A 12,932-nucleotide genomic window follows, 5' to 3' on the forward strand; every position below is an offset into this window, starting at 1 on the left:
TTGACAAGACGTGCCAATGGAGGCTAAGCCTCGAAACGCAAAATGGGAGCGTAAAAACGGATCTCCTATATGCGTGAATGGCAAGTTTGGTGTTCCGATGTATTATTTACTTCCCTTGTAAACCGACTTTGTACAACCCTAGGCCCCTCCGGTGCATATATAAACCATGAGGCTTAGTCCGTAGAGGCTATAAGAACAATCATAGGCTAGATAGCTAGGGTTTAGCCATTACGATCTCGAGGTAGATCAACTCTTGTAACCCTTATACACCTCGAATATAATCAAGCAAGACGTAGGGTTTTACCTCCTTTAAGAGGGCCTGAACCTGGGTAAAACATTGTGTCCCTTGTTACCATTGATCCTCACATACACATCTTGGGACTCCCTACCCGAGATCTGCCGGTTTTGACACCGACACCAAAAGCTAAGCTTTTTTTCAATTCGATCTTCAATGCACTTCCATTCTTTATTAGAAAGCTTGCGGTGATGAAACGGTATGCCCAAATAACTGAAGGGCTAAAAACCTAATTCACAACCAAACAAATATGTGTTTTGCTCCACTTTGGCCTTACCAAAGCAGAACAATTCACTCTTGTGAAAGTTGATTTCTAATCCCGACAATTGTTCGAATAGACATAGTATTAGTTTCATATTCCGAGCTTCTGCAATGCCATGTTCCAAGAAAAGGATAGTGTCGTTAGCATACTGTAAAATGGAAACTCCCCCATCGACTAGATGAGGAACAAGTCCATCAAGTTGGATGTTTTCCTTGGCCCTACCGATAAGAACGGTCAACATATCCACCACTATATTAAATAAGAGAGGAGACGTCGAATCCCCCTATCTCAATCCCTTATGAGTTTGAAAATAGTGACCAATCATCATTAACCTTAGTTCCGACACTACATTTTTGGACTGGAGAACCCACTTGGTTCCGCCATGCCTCATTAAAACCTTTCATGCGCATTGCCTGCTGAAGGAAAGGCCAGTTAACTTTATCATATGGCTTCTCAAAATCCACTTTGAAGATAACCCCATCTAGTTTCTTCGAATGAATTTCATGTAGCGTTTCATGAAGGACGACGACCCCTTCTAGGATGTGCCTCCCACGCATGAAAGCTATATGACTCGGTTGCACCACCAAATGAGCGATCCGTGTCAGTCTATTAGTGCCCACTTTCGTGAATATTTTGAAAATCACGTTGAGAAGACATATTGGCCTGAATTGCTCGATCCGAACTGCCTCTTCTTTCTCTGGCAGCAACGTAATCATGCCAAAGTTAAGATGAAAAAGTTCTAGGTGACCCTTAAAAAATCGTGAAACATACGCATAAGCTCATCCTTAATAATATGCCAACATTTCCTATAAAATTCTCTTTGTTGTGAGGAGTCTCATGTTTCAAAAAAACACATAAGACAAAATTGATGTTATGTTACTTATGGATTTTGTCTCGTTCTTTTTGCATAAGAATGTAAAAAAGAGCTTGGAGTTGATTCTAATATTCCTTTGTTTTTCCTGTGAAACTCAATCGAAAGGAAAATCCTCAATTATTTCCTTTTTTGCATGGTAATACATGTCTAATTATATAATAATGATCTATGTATAAACCACATACACGTTGAATTGGAAAGATAGCAAAACCCTATCTTTTGCACAAAGCACCCCTAGCCAAGAAGGAAAATTATAATTAAGGCCACAAAACCCTCTGAGCTTGAAGCCAATGTTCGTCAGTCACCTCTGGTACCACTATAGCAGCCACTCAAGGAAAATGAGGTGGATCACGTCTTCACCCGAGCTCGACGCGGCTCCAACGCTTATCTGCAGCTTTTTAGACCTTCAAAGTAGCTCACCAAAGGTGAGGCCATTGTCGTTGAAAGAATTTGAGGGGTGGCACCCCAAACACGCCATTGAACTCTAGATCTGGCACCCCACGAGATGACGCCATCAGTGGAAACCAAATCTGCCAGCTGCAAAACCACGAACTCAGCACGTGATCCACTCGTCTTCCAACTATTGTCAACGCAAACTACCATCCGCATCCGCTCCTGAACTACCTTCTGACCTACACGCTGACATTGGAGCAATCGGAGCAACGATAGAGCCCGAGAACACAAGTTCACCACGAAGATGTCGCCATCACCACGTCATCCCCGCTCGAACAGTACCACAAGGACTCATCACTTATCCCAGAGCAGAACACCACGGTGTAGAAATATCCCAAGTACTTTTATTCACTGCCATTGTCGCCCTCGCCGGAGCCAAGACACCAATCGACTTAAAACCTAAGCTACTAAGGGCATCTCCAATGGTCGTAAAATAGTTGTTGGTAGACTTTGCCACATGGGATTTTTGATGATGTGTCATACAATAAATGAGGAAAGAGAGAGAGGTTGTATCTACATGAACCAACACCCCTTGCACAAGCTCCAATGTAGAATGAGAGAGCACCTTATTTATTATCTCGCATCCTATTGGGCAAACTAGATGCAACCCATTGGAGTTGTTGTATGTTAAGGTGTTGGAAGATGACATAGCATATTTTACCAACAAGCTAACATACAAACTATTGGAGATGCCCTAAGGCCCTGACCCTACAACTACACGGATCCACACGCTCTAGATCCGGTGACCCACCTAACCACCGACGCCTCGCAACAAGGTCGTTAGTGCATGGGACCCGCCGGAGGCCCGCGGTAGAAGGCTGGCCACCCTAGGCAATGTGTGGATTGCCTTTCGTTCTGTCCATGAGAAGGAAGGAAAGACATCATTATGCGATCCATTCATCCATTTTCCCTAAAGTCCATTTCTTTAAATCAAACGGAGGAAAATTTTCTATTCCTATGAATTTTCTCTATTTTTTATATAAATCAATGTGGACCCTCAAACCATCCATAGTCATCTGGACCGAGCGGTCCGGACTAAGTTTGCCATCCAACACGGAACCCCATTGGTCCGCAGACTAATCTGGATGTTCGTATTCCCCCAAACCGGGCGCAAACCAGGAGGCTTTTGCAGGCGTCCAGACTGCAGCCACGTACGCGTCCCATCCAAAAATTTCTTCGTCCGAAAAACCCTCTTAGCGCGAAGCGGTTGCCGCGTACTCATGTCGGTCAGCGCCGCTGCAGAGTGGACATGACTCCACAACATTGTTGCTGGTTAGACTGACATGACCAGCGCTGCATTGAAGCCGACTTTCCATCCCTTCGTCTGACCGCGCCTATTTAAGCAGGGCTCCGCCGCCGGTTCATATTGCACTGCATGACTCCTCTTCCTCTCCGCTCCTAGCCTCTACGATCTTATCCGAGGACAAAATTACTGTTCTGACCTAAAAGGCTAACACAATCCCTATTTGACCTCGTTTAAAAAAAATTCGATTTTGACCTTGTTGGGTGACGCCAACATCCCTGGCATCTGGGTTGCGAACGAGACGCCAGGAACCCTGGCGTCTGGCCCCTAGCCCGCACTGCCCGTTGACCTGCTGACATGGCAAAGGGGCCAGACGCCAGGGACCCTGGCGTCTGGCTTTGGTAAGTGGATAACCCCCGCGGGCCGAGCCCAACCACCCATCTCTTTTCCTCTCCTGGCGGCGCACGAACAGACGAATAGAGGGCTTCTCTCCTTCGCCCCTCCTCTCCCTCACACCAAATCCCCCCTTGATCTACTCCATCCTTCATCCAAATTTGTGGATCTGAGGCCCCCAAGCATCCTTGAGGTATTCTCCCCCATTCCCTCCAATTTATTTGGGTTGAGTCCTCTTCTTTTTGATGCATTATTCAACACTAGGTGATGTTAGATGAGTAGATGGTTTCTTTGTTTTAGGAAATTGTTTGTAGTTGATAGATGATTTGGTAGGCAGTAGATGATGTGTAGTTGAACATGTAGGCAAAATCAATTCCGTTTTGTGCATATGTTGTCCATAGGACAAATTTTTTTGAACTAAGAGGGGTGATGAATACATGATTTTTGTATGTAAAATAGACTTGTTTGATAATTTGGTTTGATAGATGATGTGTGTATGTGGTATAACAATACAGTTGAATTTAAATATGATGTCTCTATGTGTAGATAATCCTATTGTTGGCATACTTTATTTGCAAAACACATGGTGAAATTTGGTACTCTAGATGATATTTATTTGCATATGTGACACCATATTATTTGACAAATTTATTTGCTTGAGATGATGTTGGTATGTTTGAGAAGAATTATGTGTGCATATGAAGAAGAAAAAAATGATGTGGTTATGTTTGAGAAGAATGGTGTGTTCATATGGCATAACTTGGAGAAGAAAATTGTATTGTTTGATATTGTTCATGTATTCATAGATGTTTGTGATTTGTTTTGTAGGATGGCGGATGGTGATGGACCTTGGTATGACAGATTAATCTATGAGTGGGATAAGGAGCATCGTGCTCGTGCCATTGAGAACGGACATGTAAGAAGCAAGACTTATCAATTTTCGTTGTTTCTCATTTGTGTTCTTGTATTGATTAAAACATCACTTTATTTGCAGCTTGTAGTTGCTATGCGCATGAGGGGACATTTGGCTGATGACTTTACTTACGACCCGCGGTACAAGCCTTATATTCGGAGATTGGGTCTTCTCCCATTCGTGTTGCAGTTTAAGCGACGCGCTCCAGCGGTGAACCACGCGGCGCTGACCGCACTTGTGGATCGTTGGAGGCCAGAGACTCACTCGTTCCACCTTCCATTTGGGGAGATGACGATGACCCTTGAGGACATGGCTATGATAAGCGGCCTTCCTATCAACGGACAAGCTGTTACCGGTCGTGTCAGTGCCGTTAATTGGTGAGAACGGACTGGCATTTTAAATTGGTGTTCAGCCCGACGCCCCTGAGGAAGGCAAGGTCGATACCGCGAGAGTGAGGCATTCTTGGCTAAAAGCGGTTAGAGGAAACACCAATCCGTGTCCTCAGGGTGCTAATGACGTGGTTGTGCAGCAGTACGCGCGGGCCTATCTTTGGTATGTGCTAACCAAGGTAGTCTTCTCAGATGCAACCGGGAACTCGGCCCTCTGGATGTTCCTGGAGCTACTCAATAATTGGGATACCCAGTATAGCTGGGGTTCGGCCGCACTAGCATATTGGTACCATCGGGTAAGAGATATTTGCAACCATTTAACTTGCATTTGTCATGCGCCTCCATATCTAACATGTTTGTTTGATTGCAGCTTGACTTGGCGTGTCGCAGGAAGGGAGATACATCCTCATTGGTTGGGTTTGTTTGGAGCCTATCTGTGTGGATGTGGGAGCGGATCCCGGTTGGACGGCCCGATATCAAGGACCCCAATATGGCAAACCCACGGGGTAATCCAGACGGGCTGCATGATGATGATCCATATCGGCGCCCTACACTTGCTTACTATTGGGAACAAGTGACAGTGTACACAGGAAGCTCGCATGTGCGATACAAGTGCTATATGAACGAGCTGGACACCTTGACTGCTGAGCAGGTATAGAGAAGTTCGATGAGACCAAATTTAGTCAAGAATGAAACTTGTATCTAACAATGTATCTCTTTGTTTTGCAGGTACATTGGTTGCCTTATATGGAAGATCGTGACTATGATCTTAATGAGATGTGCATGCGTGATAGCCATCTTTGGCGGGCGAGGTGCCCAATGATATGCTTCTTCGCAGTCGAGTGGCACTTTGTAGACCGTGTGGCGAGACAATTTGGAAGAAGACAAGGCATTCCAATTGAGGAGAGCAACGAGGAAATGCTATCTCTGCATCGGTGAGCAAGCATGCCTTGAGTATGTAGTAGAGCATTGAATAAGTCTATGTTTGCTAATGCTTTGTCCCATGCATCATTTGTAGGTTCGATCGAAGGAACAATCAGGATATATTGGATTGGGCAAACAAACACCGTGCGTGGATAGAAATTTGGAATCAAAGAGACACGTTAGTGCAATCAGAGAATAGACCTCACAATCAGTCAGCATATCAGAAGTATCAAGTGTGGTATGCGGATCGTTACCGGTTAAAGCTAAAGCCTGGTTGGACTCACGAGGAGTGGTCGGAGTTGGTGTCTGAAGACCCGGAGACTGCAGAAGGTTATCATACCTTCAACACGGCTGTGAGAGACACCAGAGGGGCTCATGTTGACTATGCACCGATGCATGACGAAATGGTAGTCTGTTTGACCTATTCTAACAAACTTGCATGCATCATGTTGTCTTCTTTCAAATACATAAGTTTGGTGTGTTCATGAATTGCAGGGCAGATCGTTGCTTCTGTGCATCAACGATGCCAATGTTGCACTGAGTCATCCACCTGGTGGTGTATTATCTGAGAGGACTCTTAGGAGCACGATGGAGGTGTGACCAATATATTATAAAAGTTTCTTTTCGCGGATTATTTATTTGTATCTCATATCATAGCATATTTTGTGTTGTTGCAGAAGTTCAAGAAGCGGTTCCATAAGATGGCAGCAATGCTTTCTTGCCATGGTGCTCAGTCCAGTGACGTGTATGCACCTGGTACCCACGCCAGAGCTAATAGACGGCGTTATATACAGAACGATGAGGACATGGAGGAGGAGGTCCATGAAGAGGAGCCATCACATCAAGAGGAGCCAACACAAGATGAGGAGCATGAGTATGATGCAACACATCAAGAGGATCATGAGTATGATGTTGATGCTCCACAACCAACACAGGTTACACAACCGACACAAGGCAATGCTCGCTCTAGGAAAGGCAAAGCCATAGCTAAGACACCAGGCAAGAAAGGTAGAAAGAAGACATGGAACACACAATTCCATAGTCCGGAGTATCCTCATCAGCTTATCCCAACAGGAATGCAAAGATATAAGGCCAACATTGAGGCGGAGGAGGAGGCATACAACGAAGAGGAGGAGGAGGCTAGCGAAGAGGAGGAGCCTACACTTGCAGCACTCGTGAAGAGAGGAAGGAGGAAGAGAGCTTCTTGTTTGGAAGTGTATGAACTAGGTGGCGTTTGTATGCATGAACTTGGTGTTGTGGTAAAAACTTTTAAGGTTGTCTTGAATTTGGTGTCTTATGTATGCACTTGGTGTCTTATGTATGCATGAATTTGTCGTGATGAAAAATCTGTGAACTTGTTGTCGTTTGTATGCAAGAATTTGTCGTGGTGAAAGTTCTGTGAAATGTGCTATCTTCTGTGTTTTATGAACCTGTCATATTATTATATATGTGCTATCTTCTTGTGTGAAATAAGTACAAAATAATGTACAGGGTCCCAGACGCCAGGGTCCCTGGCGTTTGGTATGAAGTCAGGGGACCAGACGCCACGATCCCCGGCGTCTGGTTTGTAGTCAGGGGACCAGACGCCAAGGTCCCTGGCGTCTGGTGGTCGACTGGAGGCATGGGACAGCAGAAACAGGGCAGCCAGATGCCAGGGTCCATGGCGTCTGGCCCTGGTGTAGTAGTTTTTTTCTATCAAACACCTGTAGTATCGAATGACAATCATTAGTGTTCACATAGATATTTTGTTCTATCAAACACCTATAGTATGACATAATAGCAAATGACAAACATCAGTGTTCACATAATAGCAAATGACAAACATTAGTGTTCACATAATAGCAAATGACAAACATAGTTATCACATAATCTCAAATTACACAAATAGTCTCGAATGAGAAGTTCATCACATACAAAGTCTCGAATGACATAAGTAGTTCATAACCACAATGGTCCACGATAATTGAAACGACATGAGCATCACATATAACTTGGTTTCCTGTAGCAATGCAAGTCAACAACCCTTTTCCATCCCCATTCTTGCAGCATTTCTTGAATCTTGTCATCATCAGTTATGTCAACCAATTTTCTTTGACCGGGGCCATCTGACTGCTTCCTGCTGACATAGTACACAAAATACTCTTCCTTCAACCCTTGCTTCAACATGAATTTAGTCTTCAACCAATCAAAAGTGAGGTCCACTTCACTAACTTGCACAACACATGGAGACAAGCCTAGGACATGAACAACAGGGCTAAGCACCCAGTGAGTACCCTTAGCCATCTACAACACACAAACCTATGATACATTAAACCACGAGGAAAACAAACTAGGGTTTACACAAAACTATGATGCATTAAACCAACCAAAAGATGGGGGTGGAGTTGATTTACCTTCTAGTTTCGAAATACTGAAGATCCAACGGTGAAACCGGACCAATTCGTGAGAGATTTGAGGGGGGGTTAGGGTACTGGATGAGAGTGATTGGATGAGAGGGCTAGAGGTGAGAGTGAGTGGAGATAAAAGGAATGAGAGGGGTAGAGGTGGAGATGAATGGATGAGAGGGCTAGAGGTGGGCCCAAAGAATCTTTTCCACTCGAAACTTGCTCTCTGGATAGGGAGCCAGACGCCAGGGACTTTGGCGTCTGGTTAGACGCCAAACTGGCGTCTGGCTCTCTGGATTGGGCATCAGACAGATCAGACAAGTGTCTGGTCTCCTGCGCGACCAAAACGAGCCAGACGCCAGGGACCTTGGCGTCTGGTCTGGATATGGACCCAGACACCAAGATGCCTGGCGTCTGGCTCTCTGGATCGGGCGACAGATCAGACAAGTGTCTGGTCTCCTGCGCGAGCAAAACAAGCCAGACGCCAGGGACCTTGGCGTCTGGTCTGGATATGGACCCAGACGCCAGGGTTCCTGGCGTCTGGCTCTCTGGATGATCAGACAGGTGTCTGGTCTCCTGCGCGACCAAAACGAGCCAGACGCTAGGAACCCTGGCGTCTGGTCTGGATATGGACCCAGACGCCAGGAACCTTGGCGTCTGGTCCTTGGTGTCTAGCTTTCTGGATGATCAGACAGCTGTCTGGTCTCCTGCGTGACCAAAATGAGCCAGACGCCAGGGACCTTGGCGTCTGGTCTTGTCTGGTTTGGATATGGAGCCAGACGCTAGAGTTCCTGGCGTTTGGCTCTCTGGATAGGCAAAATGCTCTCTGGTCATGTTCTTGTTGCTTTTCGGATGGGCAAAATGCTCTCTGGATAGTTTGCACATAATTTCAAATAAGTTGCACACACTTTTAAACATTGGAAATCAAACAAAAATATGAACAAAGCATAGTTTGCACATAATTTTAAATAGTTCTCGAATAACAAGTTCACACATGATGTCTCAAATGACATAAGTAGTTCATGACCACACACGGTCTCGAATGACAAGTCCATACATTAAACAAAGTCTCGATATTCTATCATCGATGCTGGTGCCTTTCCATTTGTCTACTGAGTAGTACGGGGCCATTTTCCCTTCTTGTCACGTGCCTCGTCCTCCTCTCGTGCATCGCGAGCCCTTGCAAGTTTTCTTGCCCTCTCTTCTTGACGAGCCTCCTTCTCTTTGCATGCCCTCTCTTGATCACGCTTCTTGCGCTCGTTCTTCTCCTTCTCACGACGCTCATGCTCCAATCCCCGTGCAAAGGACTCCTCGAACAGGCGCTGCCTCCGTAAGTAATCTCGATGTTGGTCCTCTTGGACATCTTTTGGTACCTCGTGATCTATCCAAGTGAAGTACTTGCAAAGTGGAGGAGGCGACTACATAAAAGTCATGTTTTTGTTAGTAATATGAGTTCAAACTTGATGAGGTTTTTTGTATGTACACCCAACATGCCGGTGGTATGTCATATGCGTTAGTTGGCCTTCGACGATCATGTGCATAGTTGGGACACACGAAAAACCTTCTACCTTCTGTCCATGACTTCTTGTGGTCCGTGGACACCTTCAGCTTGCAAACATCACCACACCAACATGGTGGTGTGGGCACATCCTTCTCCTTCTCCTTGTCCAACGTGGCCTCCATCCACGTCTTCGGCATGTCCTCTTGGTCCGCGCATGCCGGCCTCGTCCTGGAACCGGATGAAGCCATGCCTACAAAAAGAACAATTGTTAGCACAAGACACAAAGAGATACATGTGTAAATACAGTAAATCAATAAATGCTAGGAATTTTAAGAACAAATAATATACCATTATTATTAGATCAACCATATGGATTAAGCAAATAACCGAAGGCCGATCCATTATCAACCATTCCTCTCCGATCACCACCACCTCTAGCACTTGTGCTTCCTCTCCGACCACCACCACCTCTAGCATTTGTGCTTCCTCTCCGACCACCACCACCTCTAGCACTTGTGCTTCCTCTTCGACCACCACCACCTCTAGCACTTGTGCTTGCTCGACCACCACCTCTAGCACTTGTGCCTGCTCGACCACCACCTCTAGCACTTGTGCTTCCTCAACCACCACCACCGTCACCTCTTCCACCTCGTTCACCATCGGTGCCACCTCCACGACTTGTTTTTCTTTTTTTGGTTTTCCTATTCTTGCATGTCCGCTCATTGTGTCCCCCTTCACCGCACACCCCACAGTTGATAGTGTCAGGAGCCTCCATGAAATGACCGCTACCAAATTGTTTCATGCCAGTGTATCCGGCCAGGTCATCCATATCACCCCTGAACCTCTTAGTTCTCCTTCTACCCTTGGTCTCCACCTTCAGAAGAGGGTCTGGCCTAATATGAGGGCCATGGTACTCAGGCCACTGTGATTGGTCCAAGAAAGGGTGAAATCTTGGTGCCCATGTCAACCTAGTAGCTTCCACATGGAACTCTTGCATCTGCACGGTTTTTCCATCACAAACATGTATGTTTCTCGCCTTCGCCGCCGTTATCAAATGCGAGCATGGCCAATGATACTTACTAGGCCTCTCGCACTGGCACCACCGAGTCTTCAGACGCACCTCAAATGCAGCACCACCATATTGTCTACTGTCTCATGTTGTGCCACCTGGCTCATCAATTTGATAGATCATTTCAGTTCTGTCGAATATGATAACTTGTTGCCGTGAAGACTTGCTTGCTTGTAACTGCAACCATTCATCAACCTTTTCCGGATAATCCTTTTTTTCACCTATCCATTTTGCAGTCTCTTCAGAATGCCTCTGAAAGTACTCATTAAGCTTGAAGAATGTGTACTCCACTATTGCAGTCACCGGCAATGCACGAGCACCCTTCAGCACATTGTTGAAACATTCTACCAAATTGCTCGTCATGTCGCCATATCGCCTACCACCATCGTCATGAGCGCGTGCCCACTTGTGCTTATCGCTTAAATTCCTAGTTAAGAACTCTTTTCCCCCTTCGTTCACCGCTGCAAAGAGTTTGTTGTACCGAGCATCGAAACCTTGGGTGGTGAAGGCCACACATACATGGGTAAGGTCTTTGCTGAGCTCCTTGCTCTTACATGCCCGATAAAAGTTGGCCATGAAATGCCTCATGCACCATCTGTGGTGAAGCTTTGGAAATCCTGGAATAACAATGTCCATTGCCTTGAGTATGCCATGATGCCTGTCTGATATGATGCATACCTCCCTAGCCCCAATCACGTTGTGCCTAACATGACCCATGAACCACTCCCAGTTGTCTTGGTGCTTGGAAGGCACCAAAGCAAATGCACACGGCAACACGTTGTCGTTTAATGAGTGCGCCATTGCTACCATTAGTGTGCCCTTGTATCTACCGGTCAAGAACGTGCCATCTATAGACAAGACCGGACGACAATGTTGAAACGCCTCCACGCATTGTCCATAACTCCAGAAGGCACGGTGGAACACTCCCTCGTGATCCTCGACCACATGAAACATGCCCGGGTTCCTATGTGCAATCGCGGCCAACAACCTTGGGAGCTGGTTGTATGCTTCTTCATAACCACCATACAACATCCTAATAGCATTTGCCTTTGCCTTCCATGCCTTCCCATACTTGACTTCATAACCAAATTGTTTTTTCACCGTCCGCATGAGAAACCTCACTTTCACAGTGGGATCAAATCCTATGTCTTTCATCCATTTGTATCTGAGATACTCAGATGTGAGTTGACAGTGTGTCTTTCTAAGTCGTTTCGATGGCGGTTTGCATCTATGAGTGGAAACACAACTTTTTAACACCCATTCTTCGGTTTCTTTAAGCTTTCTTGCACGAACCTTCCATGGGCATCCTTCTTGCTCACACACCACAGTGTAACGCAACTTCATGTCGGAGTGCTCAACATAAATTGGCCTATGGTTTCGAATGGCATAGTCAGCCAACCAAAACTTCAGCATAGGCAAGCTCAAAAACTTCACTCCTTTCTTCAAATAAGCATTCTCGTCCTCATTCTCCACCCTTGGTTCTCCTGGATCCGGGCATGGTGTTGGCTCAATCGCCGTCATTCTCATTCCACCGTCAACAATAGCTTTATGGGCAAGGCTGAGATCTTTAAACAAGTGAGTTCTTTTTTCTAAGCCCGTCAGCTCAAAGTGGATTTGGTTTTCCTCCTTTGTGAATCCATCCTCGTCCAACTGTTCAACTGGACCCTCGTCATACGCATATTGACGACTAAAAGGCAAGTCACGATCCATGTCCTTTTGCGCTATGTACGCATCCAAGTCACCAACATCATTACCATGAAACCCTTCCTCTTGCTCTTCGTCGTCATCATAAGCATCTTCATCCTCTTGAATTACTTCGTCACTAGAAATCACCTCAAATTCATTTGCTTGGCTAGTTGGTGGTTGGCTAGAAGCATTGGGGGCATACAACTCAACCTCATTTGCGATAAGCATTGGGGGCATCAACCACAACCCTATGCTCAACAAGTGGCACCATTGTCCTCTCGCTCATGTCATCCATTAGGGAAGAGACATGCCGGTTCAAATCAAAGGTAAACCGAGGAGATTCAACCTTGGTGGCAAACAATTCAAGTGACTTGTCTTTCGATTGGGAAACTTTTTCCTTGTATACATCCCAATGCAAATCCGAGGTGATAGGCATACTTTTCAAGCGAGATTTGGCTCCAACTCCAACATCATACCTTCCTATTAACTTAACATCAACATTGGTGTCCATCCACTTTAAGACTTGTCTCACTTTTGCAACAACAT

At 45.7% G+C, this 12,932-nt stretch overlaps 2 protein-coding genes across 2 annotated transcripts; one reads left to right on the plus strand and one right to left on the minus strand.

Annotated features, from left to right (window-relative positions):
* The first annotated feature begins 5,040 nt into the window (after window positions 1–5,040).
* LOC147973813 (uncharacterized) lies at window positions 5,041–7,157 on the plus strand. The gene is made up of 6 exons (XM_087525102.1): window positions 5,041–5,118; window positions 5,193–5,474; window positions 5,552–5,757; window positions 5,841–6,153; window positions 6,242–6,340; window positions 6,424–7,157. Exons 1-6 carry the CDS (start codon window positions 5,041–5,043, stop codon window positions 7,072–7,074), a joined length of 1,629 nt encoding a protein of 542 aa, XP_087381228.1. The 3' UTR covers window positions 7,075–7,157.
* A 2,082-nt stretch (window positions 7,158–9,239) lies between these two features.
* On the minus strand, window positions 9,240–9,879 carry LOC147973814 (uncharacterized). Its single transcript, XM_087525103.1, has 2 exons — window positions 9,625–9,879; window positions 9,240–9,548 (listed from the first exon to the last, which is right to left on the minus strand). The coding sequence occupies exons 1-2, from the start codon at window positions 9,877–9,879 to the stop codon at window positions 9,240–9,242; spliced, it is 564 nt and encodes a 187-aa protein (XP_087381229.1).
* Window positions 9,880–12,932: the final 3,053 nt, after the last annotated feature.

The sequence above is a fragment of the Triticum urartu genome, chromosome 5A (assembly GCF_056163025.1).
Source record: "Triticum urartu cultivar PI428250 chromosome 5A, HENAU_Tu73, whole genome shotgun sequence".
NCBI classification, from domain to species: Eukaryota; Viridiplantae; Streptophyta; class Magnoliopsida; order Poales; family Poaceae; genus Triticum; species Triticum urartu.